General features: G+C 40.4%; 1 protein-coding gene across 8 annotated transcripts in view; it reads left to right on the top strand.

The window, feature by feature from the left end:
- PDE3A (phosphodiesterase 3A) overlaps positions 1–16,142 on the top strand; it is a 225,945-nt gene extending 209,803 nt beyond the window's left edge. For all 8 annotated transcript variants that reach the window (XM_069003524.1, XM_069003525.1, XM_069003523.1 and 5 more), the window contains 2 exons: positions 3,050–3,290; positions 6,709–16,142. In XM_069003524.1, coding sequence (XP_068859625.1) covers positions 3,050–3,290; positions 6,709–6,956 — 489 coding nt within the window. In that variant the 3' untranslated portion in view covers positions 6,957–16,142. The remainder of the gene's footprint in view (positions 1–3,049; positions 3,291–6,708) is intronic.
- The last annotated feature ends 9,570 nt before the right edge of the window (positions 16,143–25,712 follow it).

Below are 25,712 nucleotides of genomic sequence, written 5' to 3'. Positions count from 1 at the left end.
CACACTTTTATTGACATGTAGTCTCCAAAAGTGGACACAACATCCTTGTTCAGATGATCTAAACAGAGCAGTGGGATTATTCTAGCTTCCCTGCAGGCCACATCTCTGTTCACACAAGCAGAACCTCTATGTGCTGAGCAGGACTGTAACACTGGCTTTCATCTCATCACAAGCCAACCACATCTGCTCCCTACACATTGATCCTGACCCATAGTTTATTTTTTAAGACAACACTTCCAGCTCTCAGAGGTTTGTAAGTACAACTGCACTAATTATGCAAGGCCATGCTGGGGGCACAAGGAAGGAGGAGAGCCACAGATTGATTTACAAAGACCTGGGAATACAGCCAGGCACTGGTCCTCTCTTTCTAGGTGTGAGGGAGCCCTTAACTGAACCTTTTCTCATTATAACCTATTTAGCCCTGCTGAGTGCAAGGGTCAGGGCTGTTCCCACACTATTCCTCTGTTTCCTGAGTGGGAACATTTTGAATGTTTTGGTCAGATTAAACTCCACATCCTGTCTTTTCCAGATGAAGCAAGCAGGCTAAATCACTTAACCAGACAACCCACAGACTTCTCGAGGAGGCTGTGCAGTAACTTGGAGTCACAGACTAATCCCTTTTAAAACCTTTTCAACTTTCCTTAAATTTACTGCACTTACAGTTTGGAAAAAAAAAAACCAACCAGGATTTGCTGCTGACTTCTGGAGGATGTAAGGAGACAGGAAAAGGAACAAAACTCGAACATTGACCTGAAACTTCTTAATTTCTTTTAAATCTCCCAAGAAAAAGAAAGTACAATGAACCTTACATATATTAGGAATATTATATTATTATTCAATTTTTGTTTTCATTTTTTTTCTTAAACAAAGAAAGTGTGTCCCAAAACAACCTTCATGTCCCAAATTTTCTTTCAGGAAATGCTTTTCTTCTTCATTACAACTGTCCCAACAAACTGTGCTTCACAATTCTGGTGATGATCATAGCTTATGTGGGTGACTGGTGCAGGCAGACAAAGGCTGTTAATCAGATGTGCTATATGACTTTCCTTTGTTCCAATATAAGTTCTAGCAGAGGGAAGTGCCCCAATACATTAATATTATTGCAGTGTTGGACAGTGAAGCAAGCTTGTGAGAATACAGATGTGGGAAGATATTGTGTTATCTGTTCCACAGTATGAATCTGTGTTGTTTTCCATCATTCAGAAATTGGATTCAAAACAGAAAACATTTTCTTTCTTGTACTTACTTTTGACTTTAAGGAGGATAAGCCAGATTCTCAATTTATTTTACCTATATTAAAATCTGGTTTTCTTTAATGTAATATGCTACAAGAGGTGTATCAAACCATGTTCACGGGGCTTTTGAGTGTTAGATTTTTTCTGCAACTGGAAGAGTCTTCATATTTTCATTTTTAAAAAGGAGAATTTCATGGGAAGTTTGAATTTTCCAGGAAGTATTATCAAAAAGCACACATATTTTCACTCTGCTGTGAAAATCATGAAATATCTTTGTTACAATAAACACCAATTCCTTTGAAGAATTTCACATAAATAAACACTACTTAATAAAAATGTGTTGTATAGAAATATTCAAAATCCTGTGTCATATTGTTGCAGGATGTTTCTTTCTCTTCACATGCCCAGCATAATTATTTGAAGACAGGTTAGACATATTAGAATAAAAAAAACCACACTGCAAGATGTTTCACATAACAAATCATGTTTTAACAGAACAATAAAAAAGAATTTGTAAACATTTCAACAGTCAGCATTTTTCCCAGCTCACAACCATGAAATCTCAGATAAGTTTCTGTAAAGAAGAGCAAGCTGTCACCTCTTCTTAATTTGCTTGCTATTTCAAGAATGGATGGCATGTTTAGTGTTTTGTCAACACAAATATTTTGTTTTTAATGATTGAACATAACATTTCAGGGTTGGTTATTGTAAAAGTAACAAACAAAACACAAGGAAATGAGATATTTGCTGTACGTGCTCCAAAATTTAGCTCTCATTTTTTGGCCTTCACCGAACACAGATACAGACAGGGTGTTGGTCAGATATAAAGACCATTACTTCTGAAAAATTTACATTACAAGGATATATATATGAGTATATATATATACTCATATATATATATGAGTATAATATAATGGAAACTGAAAATGTATCTCCAAATTCTAATCTATATCCTTAAATGTAGAACTCTGTTTTGTATTAAAGCATTAATTTATATATCAGGCTTGTTAGGGAGGTTAGATATTTTTTGGGGGGAAGATGGCATCTTGTAATGTCTGTTCAGCTGAAAGTGCACTGATATCACCAGAAGCTTTGCTGTGATAGGGAATTGAGTCTATCAGATTTGATTCTGCAATGAAGTTTTACTTTATTTTACATCATGAGAGGAGAGGGAAAAAACTCATACCTCCCTCTCTCCCCAAAAAAAGCTAAGAAAAAGCTTCATGGGAAAGCTTTACTGCTTGTGAGCAATGCCTGCTTTCATTGGGATGATTCTAATAGTCGCAGGAAACAAATATTTATGACCCAAAGCCAAGAGGACATTTCCAGGTTACTTTTAATAAGGACAAAATTATTAAGAAAACTAGTTTGGTGAGATAGCCTTGTCTTGTAGAAGTTGTCTTGTTGAAGTTGTCTTGTTCCCTGTAAACAAGGTTGGTGTGAGCTAGCAATCACACAATCAGAAAGGATTTTTTTGAAATAATGTAAATAAAGAAATGAAATAATAATTTTCAAGTTTTCACACAGTGTAAAGTTCAGGACAAGGGCTAGGGGAATCCTTCTGCAGGGTCATTAACATCCTTGTTAAATTCATGTTATCGCTAGTGGGTTGCTATCAGCTCCTACAAGAGAAGAGCTGTAACTTTGCCCATTTGACACGATGGCACTGTAGCAGTGTCATGCTGGAAGTGCCATTGGCCTTTGCTTCTTGTTCTTTCAGCATTTTTAATTGGTTGGATGTGCTTTACACCCTTTTTGTGACATAGTTTTGTTTCATTTAGTTCAGAGAAATTACAGCTATTTTGCATCTCCAGGGTGATGAAGAGGCCAGCCTGGGGCTGCCAATCAGCCCTTTCATGGACCGCTCTGCTCCGCAGCTGGCACACCTCCAGGAGTCCTTCATCACTCACATCGTGGGACCACTGTGTAACTCCTATGACTCAGCGGGGCTGATGCCAGGAAAATGGATAGAAGATAGTGATGAATCAGGAGACACTGATGAGCAAGAAGAGGAAGAAACAGCAGAAATGGAAACTTGTGAAAATGCCGAATCCAGTAAGTTGTTGACACTTACATTTTCCAACAAAACAAGTTCCATGTTGTGACCAAAGCACTAAGCTGAGGCTGTGAGCTGGCCAGGTTCAACATGGGCCTCCTCCAGAGGGACAGTGAGTCAGTGCTGTCCTTGGTGAAGCTGTAGCCACTTACATTGTTAATGGAGATGCTCCATGGTTTCAGGACCAATGTGGTTCATATCTACCATTTATTTCTACCTTAGTTGAGGTTTCTGGTGGTGGGTCACCTGTCTGTGCATGAGGGCTTTCTAGACTCTTTCAGGACTAGTGTTAATAGACTGCAAGAATTTCAGTTGAAAGAAGGAAGTCTGGGAGAAGATTTTCCAAGAAAAACACTCATCATTTCCACGAATTAGTATGAGGTACAGGAATAATAGAATAAGGGTCTGAAATGCTGATGCAGTAAGAGAGTTTTTAACAATGGAATCATTTTAATGCAAATCTCTTCAAGGAAATGTGGAGAAGAGTGGGAAGAGAATTGGCACTGAGCATTGCTGTGTTGTGTGCTGGGAGCTGCAACACTTGGCTAATCAGTAACTAAAGCTCGTATTCTCCTGCCTCTTCTCTAGAAAGGCAACATTGCTAATATTTGCTGTACTGAGATTAAAGCTTTTTACCTTGAAAGGAGTTTTCAGGCACTTGTGGGAAGTGATTTTTAAGAGAAAATACTGCAGCTGTAGACTTCTTTCTTTTACCAGTTTAATCCTGCATGTTTTACCTTTTTCTTCCTTTCATGTTCTTTCTCCTTCTCTCTCTCCCCTACATCTAGAACTTTTAGGAAACACCACCCTTAAGTGCACTCATGAAATACCAATATATAGCTTTTCCCCTCAACAGCCTCAGTTTTTCTGTTCTTTCCCACACGCTCATGCCCTACCTGAGTATCATCCCTGTTTTCTGTTGGGAAAGCTGAGAAAGATTTGATGAGTGCAGTAAGTCACATATGGATTGGAACTAAAATCTGTCTCCTGATGTGCAGAATTAACCTTTTACCTCTAATAAGATCCCAAGGTAAACAGTTTGTATTTAAGAAATCATTGTTGGTGTTCCTGTTGTTCACACACACACACACACACACACACACACACACAAACACACACGTTCCAAGTTTAGCACGTTCACATGCACAAAAAATCTTGCAGAGAACAGTAAACACAAGTAATATAACACACATGGCTTAATTTAGCACCTCATGATCTGTCAGTTCTGTAATAGGCAGAGCCACGTGTTTGTGGCAGAGTGGCCTTTATGGAAGTGCCTGCTAGGAGGAAGCGTATGCAATTGGTAATTAACACAGACCCCAAAGCCTGAAACTGATACTGCCGTATTAAACAAAAAGATGAAGGATGTTCTCATATATCCATGGAGTGTCTAACCTCAATCTGAAATCCTTTGTTTCTTTTCATCTTGTATCTCTATTCACTTATCTTCTGTATCACCAGTAGTGGAGTCAAATAATGCTGTTTTCAGGTTAAAAGCACTGATCATTATTAACGCTTTTCACATTGCAAACAGACCAATTTTAGTGGTCTTGTGTTTTCTTTTTCACATTCTACCCTGTTATAGTACCTTACTATTCAGCCTGGTGTTTTTAGACTATGGTCTTCAAAACTTTAATGAACCATAAGTTCTGAAATATCCAACAAATTCTTTCTACTTCCTTTGTACCAAATGGGGGATGTTCATCTTCTCTATCATACCTATGTGTGGCAAATTGTTTTCTTCAGGTTCCTTAAATTCTCTGTGACTGTGTGGATCTTACTCAGGATTCTGTGACACCTTTTGTGTCAATATAGGGGCTTCGTAGTTCCTTAGAAATGTATACCAGTGATCAACACAATTTTGGATGTTCTAAACTTTCTTAATGAAACAATAAAAGGTTGAGATGTCAGATGCACAGATATTAAGACTTGTGTAGATGTTGGGAGAGATCTTCTTCTTGATGAAAATGCCTTTTAGGCAGATAGAAATATAATTGTGTCAGAAAACACTTCACCTAAGTCCTGATAATTCACTGATGCAGTTCAGATAAATTTAAGAGTTACAAAACGTAAGGTAGCTTGAAATAATTCTTTTACTATACAGGAACATGTACTTTCCCTGAAGGTCTTACGCAAGTATAAGAATTAAACAGACTCAGTCTTTAGTGTTTCAGACAAATTTTAACACCACAGCCAGTGTCTGTAGAGAGCAACAAGATGTGGGGTCACCTGGGAAACCCAGGAGAGAATGTCCTGCTGTGGCATTGGCAGGGTAGGGGCTTCCTATTAGTGCTAAACCTGAAGGTTTCCTACAGAGAACCAAGGGCTTTCTAATGAAGGATTGAATTGGATTTGGTCTGTGCTCAGTGAAAAGCTCTTTGTTTCCAGTTCAAAAGCCTCAAGGGCTAACCATTTTGGATCCTGACACAGACATGCTTTAGGCAACCTGCAAATACTAATCCATGCAAATTTATTTGGTACAAAACATTCCTCTACGTCACCTTTAAAGAAAAATCAGCAGTTGTCTTTGGAGGGGTGATTATTTCAGTTCTGTGACTGCCATTGTCACTGTTAATGACCAGGAAAATTTTTCGAACTTTGTACTGTTAAGGAGTTAACAATCTGTGTTGGACAGACTGTACTGACAGGAAAAAAAACCACCCTTCAGACAGCAAAACACTTGTAGTGCAGCTATGTCAGGAGCCATGAGAACCACCAGGGACAAAAACACTTTATAGGCTCAGAGCAGGGGACTGGTGCTTCAAAACCAAAGAGAAGCAAGCTTCCTGATAGTATTTGGCTCTATGAGTCCTTCTTCAGTGCTCAGACTGGTGCCAAAGCAATGTTGTGCTAAAGCTTTAAGGTCACCTCCACTGCAATGGTGGAGCAATAGATGACTTTGAAAATGGGACATAGGAATGGGTTCCCTCCTTTGATTACTAATGCTTCATTAGTAATCGTTCATTATCCTTCTACAGCTCTTCTGAGTTGTAAAATGTGGAGAAAAAAAATTAGGATTTTTTTCCTAGGACAATCAGCAGGGATCTGTTGGGGGTGGGGAGGGCACAGAATTTAATGTGTGTTGATCAGAGTCTTTAAGAACTTGATATAAAATGAGCAGAAACAGCTCAGCAACATGTTTGATGCATAATCATTCAAAGACTAGATGCCGCTGTGAGCAGCAGAGTCAGGCACAACATGCAGCCTTGAGATAGGATGAAGCTGGGGCTCAAACTGTGCAGGAAACCCATTTGCTTTCCCCAGGGTCTGGAGAGACACAGCTTTCTGAATTTTAACACTGTTTAAATTTGTGGGTTTAAAAATCTGTCACAGTACACTCTGTCTGCTTCCTATACCTTCAGTCCCTTTTCCTTCTCCAATAGAAACCATTACATAATGTCACATGGTGTTTTACAGGAAAGAAGAAGTTCAAGAGGAGGAAAATCTACTGTCAGATCACTCAGCACCTGCTTCAGAACCATAAGATGTGGCAGAAAGTGATTGAGGATGAGGAGAGGTTAGCTGGGTCAGAGAAGCAAGGCACGGAGCAATCCACACTGCACCAATCTTCAGAACAAATCCAGGCCATCAGGGAAGAGGAAGAGGAGAAAGGGAAGGCCAAAAAGGATGAAGAGGAGAACACAACTGTAGAACCAAACCAATGACAATATTTACAGCAGTATTTTAAGACAGATTGACTTGTGCACAGACTCTTTCTCAAGCCAGCACAGCATTTAGACACAACACTGTAGAAGTATGGGATAATGCGCCTACAGCTGTTTAATTTCTCTTTCCTTTTTATGGTGAGGTACATTGTTTAAACTCCTATGCTCAAGGAAGCTTTCACACTGCAACACTGGCTTTACAGACTGTCTTTGAAGAGATTTTGGGGGTGGGTGGAATTATATAAAAATATATATAGCCAGGGTCATTGGCTGCACACTTCAGCAAAATACATTTAATGATATATTATGGTCACTGTGATATTTACAGAAGAAAGTTATCTAAGGAAATGCTGCTTCTGAAGCACATTTGCAGTTAACAGTAAGGTACCAGTTAAGTAGCTTTTGCTCTTAATGCTGAGGGATAAAAGTTCCAAAGCTTTATATGAATGCTGATATATCCTGCCAACACATATGTGTGAGTGAGGGGGTGTTTGCAAGTGTGAGTGCATGTGAGGAAATATAGCATAGTCTGAGTTCTTACCACACTAGCTGTAGCACATGTCCCAGTATACCACAACAAACAGAAGGCCAGAATTTTAGAGAATTTGTGCCTGCAAGGGAACAATTTTGAGGAGCTTTGCTTTCCCATAGCCCTCCAATCCCAGTTTGCACTCCAGCTGCAGGCAGCAGCCATTCAGTAGTGGCCCAGGCTGCCGCTCTGGCCCTACCCAGCTGTGCCGGCACCACCTCCTCCTCCTCCTCCTCGGCATTTCCCAGACTGCTGGCGAAAGGGATGTGCCAGGAGGGCTGTTTCCAAAGGGGTAACTGTGTGACACAGCAGTCTGTTCCCCTGGAGATGACCTGGCCCTCCCTGTACTGCTGCACACGTGAACAACAGCGTGGGGTCAGCACGAGTGTTTGGGCAGGAGAAAACGGGGAGCAGATGCGTGCTTGGAAGCTATCTTGGAAGCACACTATCCTCTTCTGCCCTCACCCTCTGCCTCTGGGCATCAATGACCAAATGTACCATTTAAGAACAAAGCTAAACTGTTGTGAGAGAAAAGAAGGGGGAGCGTGGGGGCCATGGCCTTCCCCAGAAAAATGCCAAGGGTGCATTAGGAGCTGCATGGGGGACAGGTGCCAGTCCTGCGTGGGCCGGACACTCGGGCGTCCCAGCAACCACTCACGTGAGCTTCAGAGAACTTGGGTTTTCAGTGTGAGGTGCTGGATGGGAGCAGTTTGTTGCTGGCATTCTGCTTAGAAGCAGCATGTTTGATCCCACCAATATACTTTTCTTCTTTCTTTTTTTTTTTTTTTTTTTTAAGAGAAAGAAAAAGATCAGGCCTGTAAGAACAGCAGATCTTTTTTGTTGTTGTTGTTCTGTTCATTTGTTTTCTCTGTTGTTTATGCTGTGAGCCAAATGTCTATTTAAAAGGTTGGATATTCACTTTCAATATTTTATGTCACGGTATATTTGTCAATGATTAGCTATCTAGATGTAAATATGGAAAAATTTTTATGGGTTCCTGTAGATAATGATATCTTTAAGAAAAAAAAAAGAAAAAGAAAAAAAGGGAAAAGCTGTTTTGTAAAGATAATTTTTTAAAAAATAAATACAAAAACATTTTTATACAGCGTAGCCATTTCCAAACCCCACAAATAAGTCTTGAGTAATTTGTATAGACCCTTCTGGGAAGCCAGTGGTCTACAGGATCAAGGCTTTAAAATATTAATGCTCTTGAAGACTGGCAACACCGACCAGTACCACACAATTTAGAGATTTGTTCCCACAGAAGGAATTATATATATAAACTTCAGTATCTCAAAAATTATTTGACTATGTATGCTTTTTCTACTTTGATTCTGCAGCCCATTACCAAGAAGAGGGTTGCTTGTGAGAGTAAGATTCCTTGTGAAAGGCAGAGTTTGTAGAAGTCCTTTCTGTGTTAAGTTTCTGACATTACACCCATCACTTTTTGCTATTATTACACATTCACCAAATTTCATGATCCTGTTGACACCTCCCCAAAACGTTGGAAAACATTCTCTATCAAAGCCAATCACATTTGTGTTATCACTTCAGAGTTCCTTCTTGCTTTGCATTTATGTCAGAATGAGGTTTTGCTCAAAAGAAGATTTTGGGTTTTTACTGGTTACATTTGCAGGATACTGTCCTGTCCTACTCTTACCAGTAGACAATGTGTTTGCCTTTCAGCAGAGTGACTGGAGCATGGTTCTGAATGCTCTTATCAGCAGGAATATTTAGGAAGTGTTTTCCAATGAAATCAGGAAAGCAAAGATCCAAATCGCACTGCTATTTTAAAGGGAAAGGACATAGCAGAATGCATTCAAAAGAAAAAAGTTGTCTCCAAGATCTCAGCAAGTCTCCACCAATTCCAGCTTGCATTGTTTTCACATCTCTTCAGTCACTTTGATTGATCATTTTATTTGGGTTTTTCTTGTACAAATGATATGCATACCTTATAATATGAGAAGGATTTATTATGCCTCATTCTGTCCTTTAAAAATTAAACTCACAGAGATGCTTTAAAATGTCACATCTCCAAGCACTTCTTTTTCAATTTTCAGTACATAATCACTGCAACTGGATTTTAATATTGGGTTTTATATTACCTGGAAGATGAAAAAATTCTATTGCAGCGTTAGTGGGTTTCCAGCTGGTAAAATTACAAAGAGGCATTCAAGAATGAGGCAAAATCCTGTAAGTGAAGTTTCACATATTCTTCTAAACTGGCATATGCAGGGTTGAACTAAGAAAAGTTATCTATAAATGTGCTGGAATTGAACCATTGTATTTTTCTAGTCATCATTTTTGGTTGCCATTAAGTAAAATTGGTGTCAGCTTCTAGTTTGTTTTTTGACATTGCCAATGCAGCTGTTAGAAATTGATACACCATTGCTACCCAAGCCTGTTTGTGGGAACAGTCATTGAATTGGATCTTTATGGTGAAGAAATTGCTGCCAGGCTTAAAATCAGAATGATTGTTGTTTTTATCTAAACTGGAAAGAAATTCCAGTGAAGAAGCTGAAGTAGCTGTGAGTGCTCAGCTTGGTAAGAGGTGACTTTTTTTCCCACTCCAAATACTGAGTAGTCAAATCCAATTTCTGCAGGTGGCCACTTCTTATGAATCTGATTCTCAGTCTTTGAAGTGCATGTCTGGCAGACAATGATCAGGAAATCTCCAGGCTGGCTTAGATATAACACAAAAGAAAATACCAGAGGGATTTTATGTCAAGAATGTGAAAATCTCCTTTTCTTGTGCTTTAGGGTTCATAGTTAATGAAGCAGGTAATTTAGGGGGCTCTATAGTATTTTCTAGTCCAAAGGAGGCAAAATTTTTCACCTGCAGTTACAGCAGCCTTTTGGAGGCTAGATCTTGAAGATTTTCCACTTTGCATAGTCCTTTGGTGTTACAAGCACCAAATAAACCACAGCCTATGAAATATTTTAGGAAGAAAAAAAATAAAAGAAAATTAATTGAATCCGATCAACAAAACACTCATGTTTTAGGTGGCATGTTTACAATGTTGATAGGAATTTCTGGTACATACCATATGCAAAGCAGCGTGTTAGATACTGGAGAAAGCAACCCCCATTTGAACAGTGTTTTGCAGTGATAAAAAAACCCAAAGCCTATTAGTTTTCTGTTCTTTAAAAGCAGGAAGAGGAAGACTAGATGATTTTTTCCATTTGGATATTTTGTTTTCCCCTCTTTCATGGCACTTGGTGTCTGATCCTGTTCTCTCCTAGTCTAGAAGTTTGCTGTTGCCTGAATTATGGGGCTTTTACAGTCCTTGCAGCTCCCAGTGCAGTGACAAAAGCACTCTGTCTGTCACATAGCAACCACACATAAACACTTTTGTCCATATATTGACACTTTCCTTGATAGCTACATGCTGTTTACCATGGAATATAACTTCTCTCATTGCACTTGTGTTGCAGATGGAACATGTAGAAGTAGAGAGTGTGAAAGCCCCAAACTATTTCATTACCTTTTCTTTTAGGAGGAGTGTAAGACATTAGCTTCTAAGAAACCAAACATGCTGTGTCTAAAAACAATAGTTTCCACCATGTTCAAAGGGCTATAGTTTACTGTGCTCTATATTTGTGCTTTAATTCTAAAATCTTGGTTTGTTTTTAGCTAATGTGCAGGGCATTTTAAAATTCATCTCTCAAAATCATCTACTTTCTCCAGTAGGAAGATGGTGTTTGGTGAGATGTTGCAAGCTGTGCATCAGAAGTGAGTTGAAACAATCTAGAGAAAAGGGATTTTACTGTGCTCTTGGCAGGATTTTGGACAGCCTTTTTCTGTGAATGAAATCTTTTACACAAAGCTGTGTGTCACCAAAGGCTTCCCCGTGACCTTGTGCAGGGTGCTGGTTCTTATAGCAAACATGGTCATGTTATGGCAGGAAGTGATTCCCAGGGTAGATGTAATTTGAGAATGCTTTTGTTACTAATGCAAGGATAATTTTCAGCAGTTTTTATCCTGGCATCATGGGTGAACTTCTCTCTGCATCATCATCAGCCTAAAATACAAGATGCATTTGGGTCTTTTACCATTAGTGTGCCACTGGTAGAATTTCTTAAGATCCTGGTGGTCTGAATCTGGAAGGAAGTTAAAGCTGTAGAGGTTCAGATAGATGCTTTTTAAAGTACCATTTGGAATCTAAGCAAATTCCCCTTCCAAGTCCCTTTCTATGCATTCCATGCTGGACATTAAGTTAATTTGTTTTCTTTAAAAATTCTGAATATCTGTCTGCTTTTTTGCTGGAATTTTTTTTTCTTTCTCAAATTCTGGCCCCATCTTTCTTCAGAAATGTCCTAGAAAGTAGAATGCAGTGTGAAGAAGCCAAAGATCTTGCCAAATTGAGCATCAGTCAGTGGCAGAGCCTGTAAGGACTCTCTGTGGGCATCTAGTGCTGTGCCCATGCTGCAGATCTGTGAGCTGAGTAGGTGTGGGGTAGCTGTCAGCAACCTGAGCCTAGCTGGTCTTGGAATCCTAGAGAATTTTGTCAGTTTTCAACATGAACCCTAAGGATTTTTGAAAACTTAGCCATAAGTCTAATGCAGCAAAAGGTTTGTGGTTGGACCTGATTGTTAATTAAGTATTTGTGCAAAGTCCCTGAATTATCCTGCTCAATCTATGGTGTGATCCTGTGAGGGCTTTGCTGTTGATGAAGATGGGTGCAGGTCTGAGTCCACCCTCTCACCAACCTTCAATATGTGCAGCCAGATGCTCCAGTCAGTGTGAGCCTGGGAGCCCAGCAAACCAGCTCTGCTGGCACTGGCATGCAGGGAAGACAGCGAATACCCCAGGCAGGGCACCAGGTGATTCAAGTGTGGCAGAGGCAATGCAGATGCACTGTGGCCCAAGCTAGGGCTGGCCCATCTCACACACACAGTGCTCAGTGGGCTGGCAGGACAACAGCCACAGTCTGTGGCTTTTCGTTCTCTGAAGAAGAGGCTTTTGACTGTTGGAAAACCTGCATGAAAACAACATGTAACATTTGCTATTACTTATGCAAATCTTGTCATGATCGAGATGTCCCAACATCACATGTTGAAGGAAGGAAGGTTTCAATTTAAGGCTGAGTATGAGAAGTTGCTGCACATCCCATGGCCTCATGGGCAGAAGATTAGACAGAAGCATGTTCCCATAGTGAGGAACGCACCTCTCTGCAGGCACAAAGGGTTGCCTGCTCTTCCCAGCCTCAGCCCTGGATGGTGGCCTTAGAACCTGGGTATTCCTCAGCTGACAGCTCAGAGAGGGTCTAATCAGTCCTCGAGTTGATGGGGTTGTACACATACAGGAAGGAAGTCAAACTAGCATTTTGTGGGAAGGAGAAAAGGAAATTGTAGTCCACTATCAAACAGATTCTATAGAACAAAATTTTTTTTCCTTTTCTTTCAAAATCAAATGTAATCCTGCTGAAATGGAGCAAACATAAAGTTTCTGGGAGTTTAATTTCTGTTTGGTGTTGCAGTGTTAGTCAAAATGATGGCAGTGTTAAAGAGAAGATAATTATTATTCCCATTCATTAGAGTGGAGGAATCTTTTTTTTTTTTTTCCTATTTTTCAGTGAATCAACAAATAAAAAAGTCCAGAGATCTTGGAGAAAAATGCATGTTAAATGATTTTGAACAGATGAAAGAATAATTGAAATTAGGTGACAGCTGTCTTAAGAAACATTGGAAGAGCTTGCAAAATTATTGATTATTGGAGTCAAACTTTAGAGCAAAATAGCACCGGTACTTTTGAGAGCAATTTAGTGTGATAAATCTTTCTTTGAATTTCATCACTTTCTTTTAGCAAAACAACATTCCTCTGAAGGTAAATCAAAGCAGGGTTTAGCCCCTGCTGTGGTAGTTATTGAGTCCCAGTGTTGGAGGGAGCAGTGTGAGAATTATTCTCCATTTACAACCTAATTATGATTTATTCAGAAGCCATTAGTGGGATTTTCCTGGCAAGCAGGTGTTCTTTTGATGAAAAATGCATCACACCACCTCAGTAGGATGGAGATGTCACCTGACTGAGCACCTGCCTGAGCTCTTAGGGTGATATAAGCTCCTCAGGAGCCTGGGGGCAGAACAGTGCTGGTGTATTTCTGGAGAGTCCATTTTCACCATGACAAAAGGGGGCAAAAGCTTGAGCTAGTTAACAATACTTCTTTGATAAAACTGAAACGATAAGCATTGTGCAGTCTGAAACCTTGCCAGTGTCACTTGAGGTGTATGCAGACATTCCCCCAAGCACTTGCTCATGTAAAACTGCTGATGAGTTCAGGTAAAACCAACTGGCCTTGGCTGTGGTCTGTCAAGCTGAAGGATGTAGTAAATCAAGACTTTTTTGCTGAAGTTGTTTAATTTTCCTTCATTAAGGAAAACTTTGGTTGGTGCAAGAGGAGGAATAAAAAAAGAATATTTCATTTGAGCTTTTCAGGTCGCTGGTCTGTGCCAGTGGTTTCATATTCCAAAGTCATGTGTGTAGTATGTCCAAGGTGTGGGAAAGGGGCAACAGATGAGAATTGTTCTGCCCTGGATGCCATATGGAATCTGTGTGCTCCAGGGAGCACCACTGAAATCTGCAGGGGTGGAAAGGGGTGTATCCCAGCAGTGAATTAGTTGGGGAAACCCAAATATTTCTGTCTTCTGTGTGGAAGTGTAAGAGCAGGTATACAGGACTTTGCCACAGCTGCAGGCCATGTGTCCTTTTATGACTGAATTCTCTTGTCCTGAGGCAAAACCATAGAAATCAGATCAAATAATAGCTCCAGTTTTCAACGCTGTCTTCCTTTACTGCAGTGAACGCTTTGAAACAATTGATGTGAATTAGCAATTGTTCCTATTGCTCTTTGCTTTTAAGTATTTATTTAAAGAAGTTGGGAGTTCTTGGTGGCAGGGGTTTTTTTCCTCCTCTGTCCCTAGTCATGTTTCCCTGTCATAGGTTAGCTAACCTATGACATTCCCCCATGCTTTGCTAAAAAAAAATATAAAAAATCTGTGTGATCTGGTCAGAGAGAAAACAGTGAGGAGTTTGCCATGTGTGTACATACTGCTTTAGGTAGAAAGCCTGCTAAAGTCTGTTAAAGCTGAATTTCCTTTTCAAAATTCCTGCCTGATCCTGAAACACAACGAAAACCTGTATTTGAATGCAGAATGTTGATTTGTAAGTGTTTGTAAACCTTGATACAGTACTGCAGGTGGTGTCCCAAAAGATCAAAGACAATGTTAATAACTGCTATGTGATGTTGATGATATCTTTAATATTTCAACGATGTCAGCATACTTTTGGTCATTACTTTTCTAAAGTTAAGTCTTCTTTTCTTGAGTAATCAATATAAGATGTTTGCATGATGGAAAGTAATTTAAGTTCACTTTTAAAAAAGCAGTGATTCATACTGTGGGTTACGTTTGTTTAACAGATTAACATTTTCACTGATGGGTGGCAGTTTTTTTTTCTTTTTAGTGCTTTTGATAGAAGAACATCTAGGACATTTTCCAACAAAAACACGTATTTTCACCTTTGCCTCCAGTTGTAGAAGAAATACCTTCCAAAAATAATTCTTTTCCAGTTCAGTGTGCCCTGTCTGGGTTACAATATGCAAGTATGTATATCGTGTAGAAAGTATGATTAAGAAAATTCAAAAACCCATTCTGGTAATCAAGAAATTAACGTAGCAAGATCACAACCCTTTCTGAATTAAAATCTTGGGTTGCCAATATAATTGAAGCACTTGACCCCCACCAGATTTTAGGGCCAAATTATACAAATTTTGTATTTTAAAATTGACAACGGGCCAGACAAAGTTTTTACTTCAGGAAACACTGAGGAATTTGGTCATCTTACATCCTATCCTGTGAGGTTTGACTCCTGGCCTGGAACCTCAGGGCAAAATTATTTTATTGATGCTTATTCAGACTCAGCTATAGTAGCAAGTTTCCACAAATCACTCGAGTACTACAAATTTAATCCCTCCTAGATTTTTTTTTCCTTTCAAAAGGTGAGAAAAAGGTGGGGGGAGTGTAATTTTATACGGCTCTATTTGAAAAGGGTTTTGTGTACCTTTATAATTCTTTTGAAGCAATATTTTAAAAAACAACTGCCAGCCAAAGTGGCAATGCAGAAAAGTGCCATCTTGTTTAGGATTTGTACACGCCAGTTTTTAACACAGTGTTCTTTTCACTAAGTACTACATACATTAATTTATATTTATATATTGTCAATATTGTTGTAACCAAACTTCTCCTTTCTAAACACTTCAGGAACAAGGCCTTGTATTTTTAGGTGATTTTCATAAACAGAATAATTCTTTTCCTTTCACTAGTATCTTGCACTCGATACATGTAGCAATACTTAATATATTCTCTTCACAAGTATTTGTTAAGTGATTTAGTTAATGGCTGATAAATGTTTTGTACAAAATAGATTCTGTACAGGAAAAAAAAAATCTTTTAGATAAACATTATTTATTTTTACTGTTTTGTAAGTTAGACACTCTAATGAAGCTCCTTTTTGCCAGAATTACTGGAAGTGCCTCTTGGTAAAATGTATTATACAGTAAATATGTATTCAAAATTATTAGAAATACTTGTCACAAAATGAACAATGTGGATGTTGCAATGTGAAGACAAATGTACAACATAAATATAATTCTGTGGTATCCTGTTGGCTGTGTTTCTTTTTCCTTTACTGAACAAATTTGCTTTCGGTGCCCAGCTTTCAGTTTAAGTGTCAGACTACAAATGACTTGTACCCTCTTTGGACTCTGATTTAAATCCAGTAAAAGCTTGTATATATTGAATTACCATTTTAGCTGCCAGCCCTGCTTGGTATGTGTTAGTGACCCAAGCTCCTGTTTATTGGTATCGGATTTCCTGCGACTTTTACCTGCAGAATTCTGCACTTTGGTTCAGATTACTAATAAATCCCATGTTAAATACTTTATGGCTCAGCCAATCTGTGGAAAGCCTCATTATAACCATTCTTCTTTACTGATGACCAATATTTAGCGTCCATCATCTGTGTACTTCTCAATCCAATTAATATAGACCATACGGATTGAATGTGGTCAGTATTACATGGCAGCATTCAGCCACAGCAATGCAGAGTGACTAATGCTTCCAGAGAAAATGAAATGTGTTACCTTAACAGTTTTCCATATTAATCATAGGAGTAATCTGTCAAAGTGGGACATCAGTGAGTGAAATCAATTTTCTTGCCATTATATTGGTAAGTATGCTGTCATTTTTCAGTGAAAAATTTTACTAGTCTTTTATGTGGGCTAGAATTGACATCTAGCTACTGTCTTTGCTCACTGTTTATAATTTCAAAAAAGTATCTCACAGCTGTCAAAAATTTTACCCATTTTTAAAGTTTTATTACCTACTTTCATCAAAGACCTGGAGAGCTCTTCAGCTAATTGATTTGAAATGGCTGCATAAAAATTATCTAGATCAACCATGTGTTCAAAACCTATTTTCCCATAACTTAAAAATTAACAGATTTCGAAATCTGCAAGAGTATCAGCCACATATCTGGCCATCAGTTTTCAAATCCCCCCAGTTTATTTGTCCTCTGGCCAAAATTTTGAATGGAAAAAATGTAAGGAAATTTGCACCAGGCAGTGATTAGGAAGATACAAGTCGGGATCATTGCCAGTAGGAAAGTAAAAGATTTTTATACCTATTCCAAGGGAACTGATTCTAAGCCAGCAGCTGGTCTGTCCCAAACACTTAATAACTCAATAGCATGTAATTATTTGATGCTAAAATTCACAGAACAGGAATGCAGCTGGAGTAGCAAAGAAAAATTTTCCCTCACTACTTCTCACCACAAAGAGTAGCGGCTACCAAAGTAAAGAATACACTTGTCTGAAAATCACCAAAGTCTCTCTGGAGCTCTTCAAACAGCAAGAGGTTCCCATGGGAAGAGATGAGCAATAAAATGCAGGCAGAAGCAGTGAATCTGCTAATGAGACCACACATGAGCCTGCCTCTCCTGGGGTTCTGGTAAAACATAAAGGAGGACATGACACACAGTCTGTAGCAGCTCAATTAAATGTTGCATTTTCCCGGTGTTCACATTACAATCAACTGCTTGGGCAAATCCGCTTGCCTAAAAGCACTTGAGGTGTTTTTCTAAAAACATAATTCTCAAAGAACTCTTGGCGCTTTGTTTAGCAGTGCTTTCTTTCAATGTTTCTTCAATTATCTCACCAAAATCCTGTGGAAATCACCCTCATGCCACCATGGACTCCCCAAATATTGTCAGTGATTAATGTAGGCATGGAAGAGCAAACGACTTTGACAGGTGAGTAACTTGCAGGTGCTACCCTGGCTGATGGAGTCTGTAGCTCTGGCGTTGCCATCTCACACTGTCCGAGGGAGATTTGTAACCACTCCACACTGGATTCCCAAAGACCTGGCATGCTGCAGTGGCAGGTGTCAAAACTAACTACTTTGTTGAACAGCTTTACTGCCAAGAGGTGATACGAACCTTGCATTAATTTATGAGAAAACACGCCAAGTTTCAAGTTTAACTGCAGGTTTCGATGGCTTGTGTCACACCCAATGTAGATTGGTAGTTATAATCACTAAACAATCTGGGATAGACACAGGCATAATGGTTTGGAAGTCTGATACAAATAAAAGGTTGCTGCAGCACCTGCTTGTCTTCAGCCAGGAAATACAAAGCAGAAGGTTCCTGTTTGATCTGTAGAATGGCTTCATTTAATGTGCCTTTTGTTGTTGTTGTTGTTGCTGATAAATTACTTCCCTTCACAATCCTTTGCACATGGTGATTGTTTATTACTGTTCTTGCCAAAGGCATCATATTCTACAAATTCAATGCCTTCTGTGTAATCAGCTCCTCTGCTCAATTATTTGCACCTTCTCTTTCCACATTTCTAGCCATAATCTTTGGTTTTAAACCTACTTCAAAGAACTTATCTTCATTAAGGAAAGTGCTACAGGACTTTTTTTAAGATTAATGGTATTAATCTCTAGTGGCTGGACAAGTTCCAGTTTCACTTATTACATCTTTATACACAGAAATTCTCCCCAAAGCTCCCCAAATGCTTCCTGCCCTGAAGAATGTCACATCACTGGATTTCTCATTCATCCTGTTTGTTATACTCCCTCAGAAACAGGTTTCACAGGGCCCTCTGGGATCTTTGCAAAGTGTGGTGCTGTGTAAAAATACATCGTATTTCTTTTCCAAATTATCATTAAAACCTGTCTGACTGTGTCATTTGAGCTGGGGGGGGGAAGAGGGGGGAGGGGTTGGTTGGGGGGGGCATTGGTTTTTTTTTACTAATCACTCAGGAAGGAAAACCTCTGAGCCGTTTTACCTGATCAGTCACCTTCTGCAAGTTCTTTCAAGGTAATGTACAGCCATTGACCACACTCCTAAACATTGCCTCAGGCACCCAGCATGGAGAGCATACACAGAAGAGGTGATACTGTTCTGTGATCAGGGTACAGTAAAGGTTTTTACTCCCACTCCTATTTTTGAAAGTTTTTCTTCCCTATGTCTCATGCAAGGGGCTGAAAATGTAACTATCAGGATAATTTGATGAGCACCTCAGAGTAAAGATACTATTCAGTAGGACCTTTGCATAGCCTAATAACAAGAAGTTAGACAGTCCAAAATATAATTAGAAAAATTTTCAATTGCTCTGCTGTCCTTTGGTAAGAAAACTATTCTTTGAGGATAGGTCTGGAAGTCCTTAGTTGGACGAGAAAGTCCCCAATGCTAAAATTCTCACAGCAATCCCCAAGAGCTTCTAACAGCCAAAGTGTATTACTTGTCTCTGGTTCTTTGATGTGGAATGGGTACTCAAGGTTTGTTCTGGCAGTGGGTTTCCTACTCATTTATGTTCTTACCAAGCCTGTTCCTAGGACTGGCAACAAAAAGAAGAGGAAAATTAATGTCAAGAAATGAATAATCCATAGCAGTAGAGTAGCATAGTTAAAGCAATTAAAATTTTATAGGCAGTAAAACTGGGATGCCTTATTAGTTAACTGCAGATGTCTTCCCTCTTTCTATCCATCATTGACTGCAAGCTACACATTTACAGTAATTGCTGCTGGGACTGGCTCTCCTCTGAGTTAGTCCAGGCACCAAGTGGCCCAGGGTTGGAGTATTTATGTTAGCATAAATAAAGTATTAAAGGAGCATTTGGCCAAGTCTCAGTGAGAGTAGTTGAGGACTCATTCCACCAAGAGTTTTTAAGCAACTTCGCTTTGCAGCACAATACTAAGGGTTGCAAATGTATTCTCTGTTGGACTATAAGAATCATTTAAGTTCAGATTTTAAGGTGATGTGGTATATCCTAATCCTATTTATACGTTTTGGTTTGCTTTTTTAAACAGTATTTTCCTTTTAGCAGATGAAAATGCATTCTGTTGGAATACATTTTTTAAAAATTTCTTTTAGACAGGAAAACATTTCATGCTTCTAAACACTGGGGGGGGAGGGGAGGGGGAAATGACACGTGTTTGTATGGGGTTTTGGGCAGCTTTGGGATTTTTTGAGACTGACATTTACTCATGAAATGTGCCTGAAGAAGCAGCAGCAGCTGGTTTCCTGGAGCTGCACCTCAGAGTTCTGTGGTTGTTGGATGGTTTAAAGACTGGCCCACAAACCTGCTGTGTTGTCAGTGTAAAGGTGGGCCCGTGAACGAAGATTACTCTTGCCACATGTATTCACTCTGGCTAGACAAGGCTTTGTAAGTGTAATTAATTTAACCTGTGCTTTAGAAATGAAGGTGGTCTGGCTTTTAATTTCCTGTAACTAATATAAAGTAGGAATGTAAAGAAAACAGACCTCAAGGAACAAGCTGTAGTATGGTTCTTTGTTCTGTAGCTGCTTTAAAGGGTTTGTTTCAATTACAGAGTAAGTAGGCAATTTCTTTTAGGACTATAGGAAAGCAAAACCTTTTTTGTCTGGTTGATTGTCTAGCAAGCTTCCAATGGGTTTTGTGTCATTGTGCTATGGGAGGCACAGAAAAGTGACAAGCAAGAGGTGTCATGTCCTGTGTTGGAATCAGTAGTGATTTGTTTCTCATGTCTCAGTTCTTGGTAGTGAATTGTGGTAGGTGATGCACTGCATTGCCTTTCCATGTGATATCCATGGCCTGCAAGGCCTAGAAGACCAAAAAATTCCTACCTGGATGAGACTTCCTTTTCTGTCAGATTAATTTACTGAATTTTAGAGATGAGCCGGTATTCATTTACTCTGAGCATCTTGAAAAGTATTGTAGAGAACATAAGTATGATCATTTCTGAGGAACTGCTATCATTAGGTCATAAAGGAATGGTGACACTCTTCTGGAGGTATAAGAAAACTTTCCATAATGGAAAATACCTCCCCCAGGGCAGTGCTGGGGAAGTTCCAGTTAAGATATCAGCATCTATAAAGAAGTCAGAGAAGGCTCTATAACGAAATTTCAGTAAAAGCCCAAATGTGGTAAAAACTTGATATGGAGGTTTTACAATGAACCAAAAATCCAGGAAAGGTGAGAGGATTGCACTAAATCTTGTGGTCCTTGTTCTTCACAGCAGTTCTGCTTTCTAAACTACATAAAAACCAGTCCATAGGTAGTTTTCTGTAAGTGTGGAGGACAATGCTCTGGTGTTCATCAAAACAATTTGTAGCATAATGAGGTCTTGGAGGATTATGGGATTAAGGGATTTTTTTAACAAATTTATGGATCTGATCATGAAACTTCACTTATTTTAAAGGACAGTGGGGTAGACGTTACCAGTGGCAGAATAACTGGAATCTGTGTCAGAAATCTTTGAAAGCAACAAGGTCAGCAATGAAGATTAAAGGTCATGCAAAACTAGTACAGATCCCATATTGCGTAAACTCAGTTTTCCTAATAATTGAAGGAAATGGCCTGGAAGCTGTTCTCTTAAAGAGGCTGAAAGAGCTCATAATCACTAAGTCTCCTAATCACTAATTACTGTGGACTATTAGGCACCCTGATATCTCTTAGAAAAGGGGAAAATAGAGTTCCAAGCTTCCAAACCAAAGAAGGATATAAGACACTTTTAAGTACAAAATGTGAATTACGTATAGTGTAATAAAATTCCAGCTGCATTAAGAACCCAAAATGGAGAAATAATGAAGGAAAGGGTAATTTGTATTAAATCTAGGAAAGCAGAAGCCTACTCTGTGTTTGGCTGTGTGAGTGAGGGTTTAGCTGCCATGGGAACCTGCTGTACTGCAGAGGGTGGGAGACAACAAGAAGGGAAAAGGAAGAAGAATTTCTAACTTCAATACCTTTTCTGTTTATATAATCAAAGCCTACAGGGTAGCAGAAGACAGGATTTACAGCCTCTCTCTCCTCAAGAAACTATGGGGGAACTAGTCACGTTTTTCAACTTGCAAATAAATGTTTCAGTAGCTGTGACTTTGCGGCAGGAAAAACTCAGGGTGGGAATGAAGTCTGCAAAATTTTCCTTTCCTTTCCTTGTGGCAAACTTTCACTTGACTGACTTTCCCATGCAATTCTGTCCTCTCCCTTAATGGATCTTTTCACTCTGGTTTTACATCATGTTTATAGGGACTTTGCCCTGGGGATTTTGGGGAGCAGGGTGTACTGGGCATAAGGACCAGGGACTGGATAAGGAGTCTTTGTGAATCACCTGTTCACCCTCCAGTCTGTCTTCTTTCACGCACTCTCCATTTTCTTTTTTTTTTTCAAGTCCATTCCCCCTTAAAGTCTTTTGTTTCCTGGGATTGAGCAATTAAGAAGATCAGAGTTTTGGTTTTTTCCTCTCCACAAAGCTTTGTCACGTGCCTCATCAAATTTACAGCAACTTGTAAAGAAAAATACTCCCTGGGAGCTGTTTAGATGCTCTTCATGATTCCCATCTAGGGCACCCGGCATCTTTGCTTTGCTGGTGTGCCCAGTGTCCTGGAATTGATAAGAGGGGACAGAGGAAGAAAAACCTGAGGAGGTGGGGGAGGAGGATGGGTGGCAGACAAATAGCAAATGCTCAGGCAAAACAAGAGACAAAACAAGTTCTCCCACCCCTATTGGTTTCCTTTCTCTACCTCCAGTATAAGATGTACATCCCCAGAGAGGGTAATTTCTAAGAGGAGGTTTTCCCCTCCAGTTTTTCCCCCTTCTAATCTGGGACCAGTGCCTGTGCATGCAAGTGTGGGTATGCATAAGCAGTAGAGGAAGCTTACCTGTGAAAACTAGTAGGCACCATCTCTGGGGATTCCTGCTGCCAGGTAAGATTCAGCTTTTCTTCTTCTCTTTGTTGCTTCACTTTTCAGAGAGGATGTCCTTTAGCTGGGTTAATGGGTGAACAGTCTTCTGTGTCCACCCAGTCCAGCAAGTGCAGCTCCTGTGCCTGTGGGCTGACACACGGCAAAGGCATGGCTAAGGAGGCTTACTGCGGAGTGGAGGAGTTTCCAGAGGGGAAGGAGGTTTTTTCATTGCCTGGAGTTTGGATGAGTGAAGGGGCACTTCAGGAACTGCCTGGAGGTGTCTTAGCCTGCTGAATGCATGCTCAGGGACAGGTCTGTCCCTGCACCTGACCATCAGGCACAGGTCCACATGCCAACCCTGGGGAGGGTGAGTGCCCCTGCCACCCGAGCTGTGTCACAGGTGAGCTACCAGGCATGCTTTTGGTGGGATGGAAATCAGAGCCACCAGAGAGGGCTCCCACTCCCCAGGCAGCTGGAGCCAGGGATGGAAGGAGGGGGCCGAGCCCCAGCTGTGAGCCCAGGGGACAGTCAGGGACAAGGTGTGATCAGCTGTCCTTCAGGAAGAGTGTCACCCACCTGCACTTACTCAGTTGTTATAGGTGTGATATAGGTGGAGTGCTGCAGTGGATGATCATAAACTCTTCAGAAGGGACAGGCACAGAGGGAGAGGCAGTGGGAGTGCCTTACACTAGGGGGTGTTTTGATTTGTAGAGCTTAATGATGGTGACAATAGGGACAGCTGTTTATGGGTAGGAGTCCGTGGAAAGGCCAGCAAGGCAGATGTCATGGTGGGAGTCTGCTAGAAATAGAGCACAGCAGAGAGGAAGTGAGGTCTACGAGGTCCACACCGTCTAGGAGGTTCCTGCAGCGTGTGGAAGAAAACTGCCTGACACAGCTGGTGACAGAGCAAGTGAGGGCAGGTGTCCCACTGGACCTGTTTGTGAACGGAGAAGGACTGGGAGGTGATGTGGCATTTGCAGGCTGTCTAGGGCACAGTGATCAGGAAATGAAAGAGATTTTTAGTCCTTGGAGAAGTAAGGAGGGGAGCTCAGCAAACTGCCACTTTGGACTCTGGAGGGAAGACTTTGACCTGTTTAGGAAACTGGTTGAGTTCCTTCAGAGGCAGTTCTGAGGGGAAAAGGGGTCAAGGAAGGCTGGACACTCTTCAAGAAAGAAATCTTAAAGGTGCAGGAGCAGGCCAATGGCATCATGGCCTGTATCAGCAATAGCATGGCCATCAGGACCAAGGCAGTGATTGCCCCCTTGTAGCACTGGTGAAGCCATACCTCAAATCTTGTGTTCACTTCTGGGCCCCTCACTGCAAGGATATTGAGGTGTTTTAGTGTGTCCAGAAAAGGGCAATGGAGCTGGGGAAGGGTCTGGAGCACAAGTCCTGTGAGGAGCACCCTGAGGGAGCTGGGGGTGTTTACCGTGGAGAAAAAGAGGATCAGGTAGGACCCTGAAAGGAGGCTGTAGCGAGGGGAGGGTCAGGCTCTTCTCCTGAGTAACAGTGGATAGGACAAGAGAGAACAGGTTCAAGTTGCACCAGGGAGGTTTAGATTGGATACCAGGAAAATCTTTCCTGAAAGGGTTGTCATGCACTGGAATGGGCTGCCCAGTCGAAGTGGTTGAGTCGCCATCCTGGTGAGGTATTTAAAAGATGGGCGGATGTGTCACTTAGGGACAGAGTTTAGTGGTGGACCTCTCAGTGCTGGGTCTACAGTTGGACTCTATGATCTTAGGGGTCTTTTCCAACCTAAACAATTCTATGATTCTATGATTACATTTTTCTGATATTCTAGCCATGTTTAGTAAGGAAGTGCTTACACAGCCTCTGTCCTCATTTTCTGTGTCACTAGGGAAATATGGTATCCCAGATAAGGTAGAAACCTGAGGCTATCCCTATACCCAATTCAGTAAGAGACCATCCTTACCAGCTAGATATTTTCTTGGATAAAACCAGAGATGTCCCTCACCTCCCTCCAGAATTGACAGTATATTAGGAATACTCCCAGTATAACACCGATGGTGCCAAAAGTATTTGAGTGCCAAATTTGTGATTACAGTGAAACAGCCCTGGATATTCTGGTTTCACTAAAGAGGAAGGATCAAAACTAATAGTGCTGTTGGCTGTGGTTACTCTGGGTACCTTTCTCTGTACTCTGTCTTGTGTTAAAAGTTTCCATCAGACGCATTGTCAGGGTAACCAAACTGATGCACTGAGATACGTGGTTGCATGTGACTGAAAACTTACCAACCTCCTTAAAGGCATCCCACAAGAGCAGCTGGGGATATATTCAAGTCTGTAGAACCTGTATGAATATCAGACCTTCTTTGCACTCTTCAATTTGACATCCAGAGTCAGAAGATAAATGTTAATAATTTTTATACTGTAATAATTTGTATACTGCTGAGCATAAGTTTTGTTTAAGCTCTGCTGTCCTTTTGAGATTTGTACCAGCTCAGTGGTACACAAACTTGCACGCTGCTGTCAAGCATCAGTGCATCATATTCAACCCCCACGCCACCACAGCAATCTTTTTTTTTTGTTCTGACCAATCCTGCATATGGGGTGCAGTGGAGGAGACCCTCCACCTCTGCCAGACCTTCTCCAGTTGGATGTCGCTTTGCTCAGAGATAAGGACAATTCATTTAGCTGTGGTGCATATGTTTTCCTTTTCCAGGTTTTGGGGTTTTTTACTTCCAAAATTGCCATAAATATGCAGAGCATTTCAAACCTTACAGTAAAGGCTAGTTGATGTGCTTACATGGCACACCCTATGTGATTGTCACAAAATAATTTATCCTCATGCAACTGCTGTAGGTATATGCTGTCTTTCCCCATTGTACAGGTTCAGAAGTGGGGCAGAGAGAGACAGTGTGACTTTTCCCGAGACATCAAGGAAGCCAGAAGCAGAACAGGAATATGTGCAATAAGTGTTCAGCAAGCACAAAAAAAAAATTATTTTTTATGGCAAAAACATCTCTGTGCTCTTTAGTGTTG

Source organism: Aphelocoma coerulescens, chromosome 1A (genome assembly GCF_041296385.1).
Source record: "Aphelocoma coerulescens isolate FSJ_1873_10779 chromosome 1A, UR_Acoe_1.0, whole genome shotgun sequence".
Taxonomy (NCBI): domain Eukaryota; kingdom Metazoa; phylum Chordata; class Aves; order Passeriformes; family Corvidae; genus Aphelocoma; species Aphelocoma coerulescens.
Note: the sequence above shows the minus strand (reverse complement) of the source record. Positions and strands in the feature narration are given on the sequence as shown.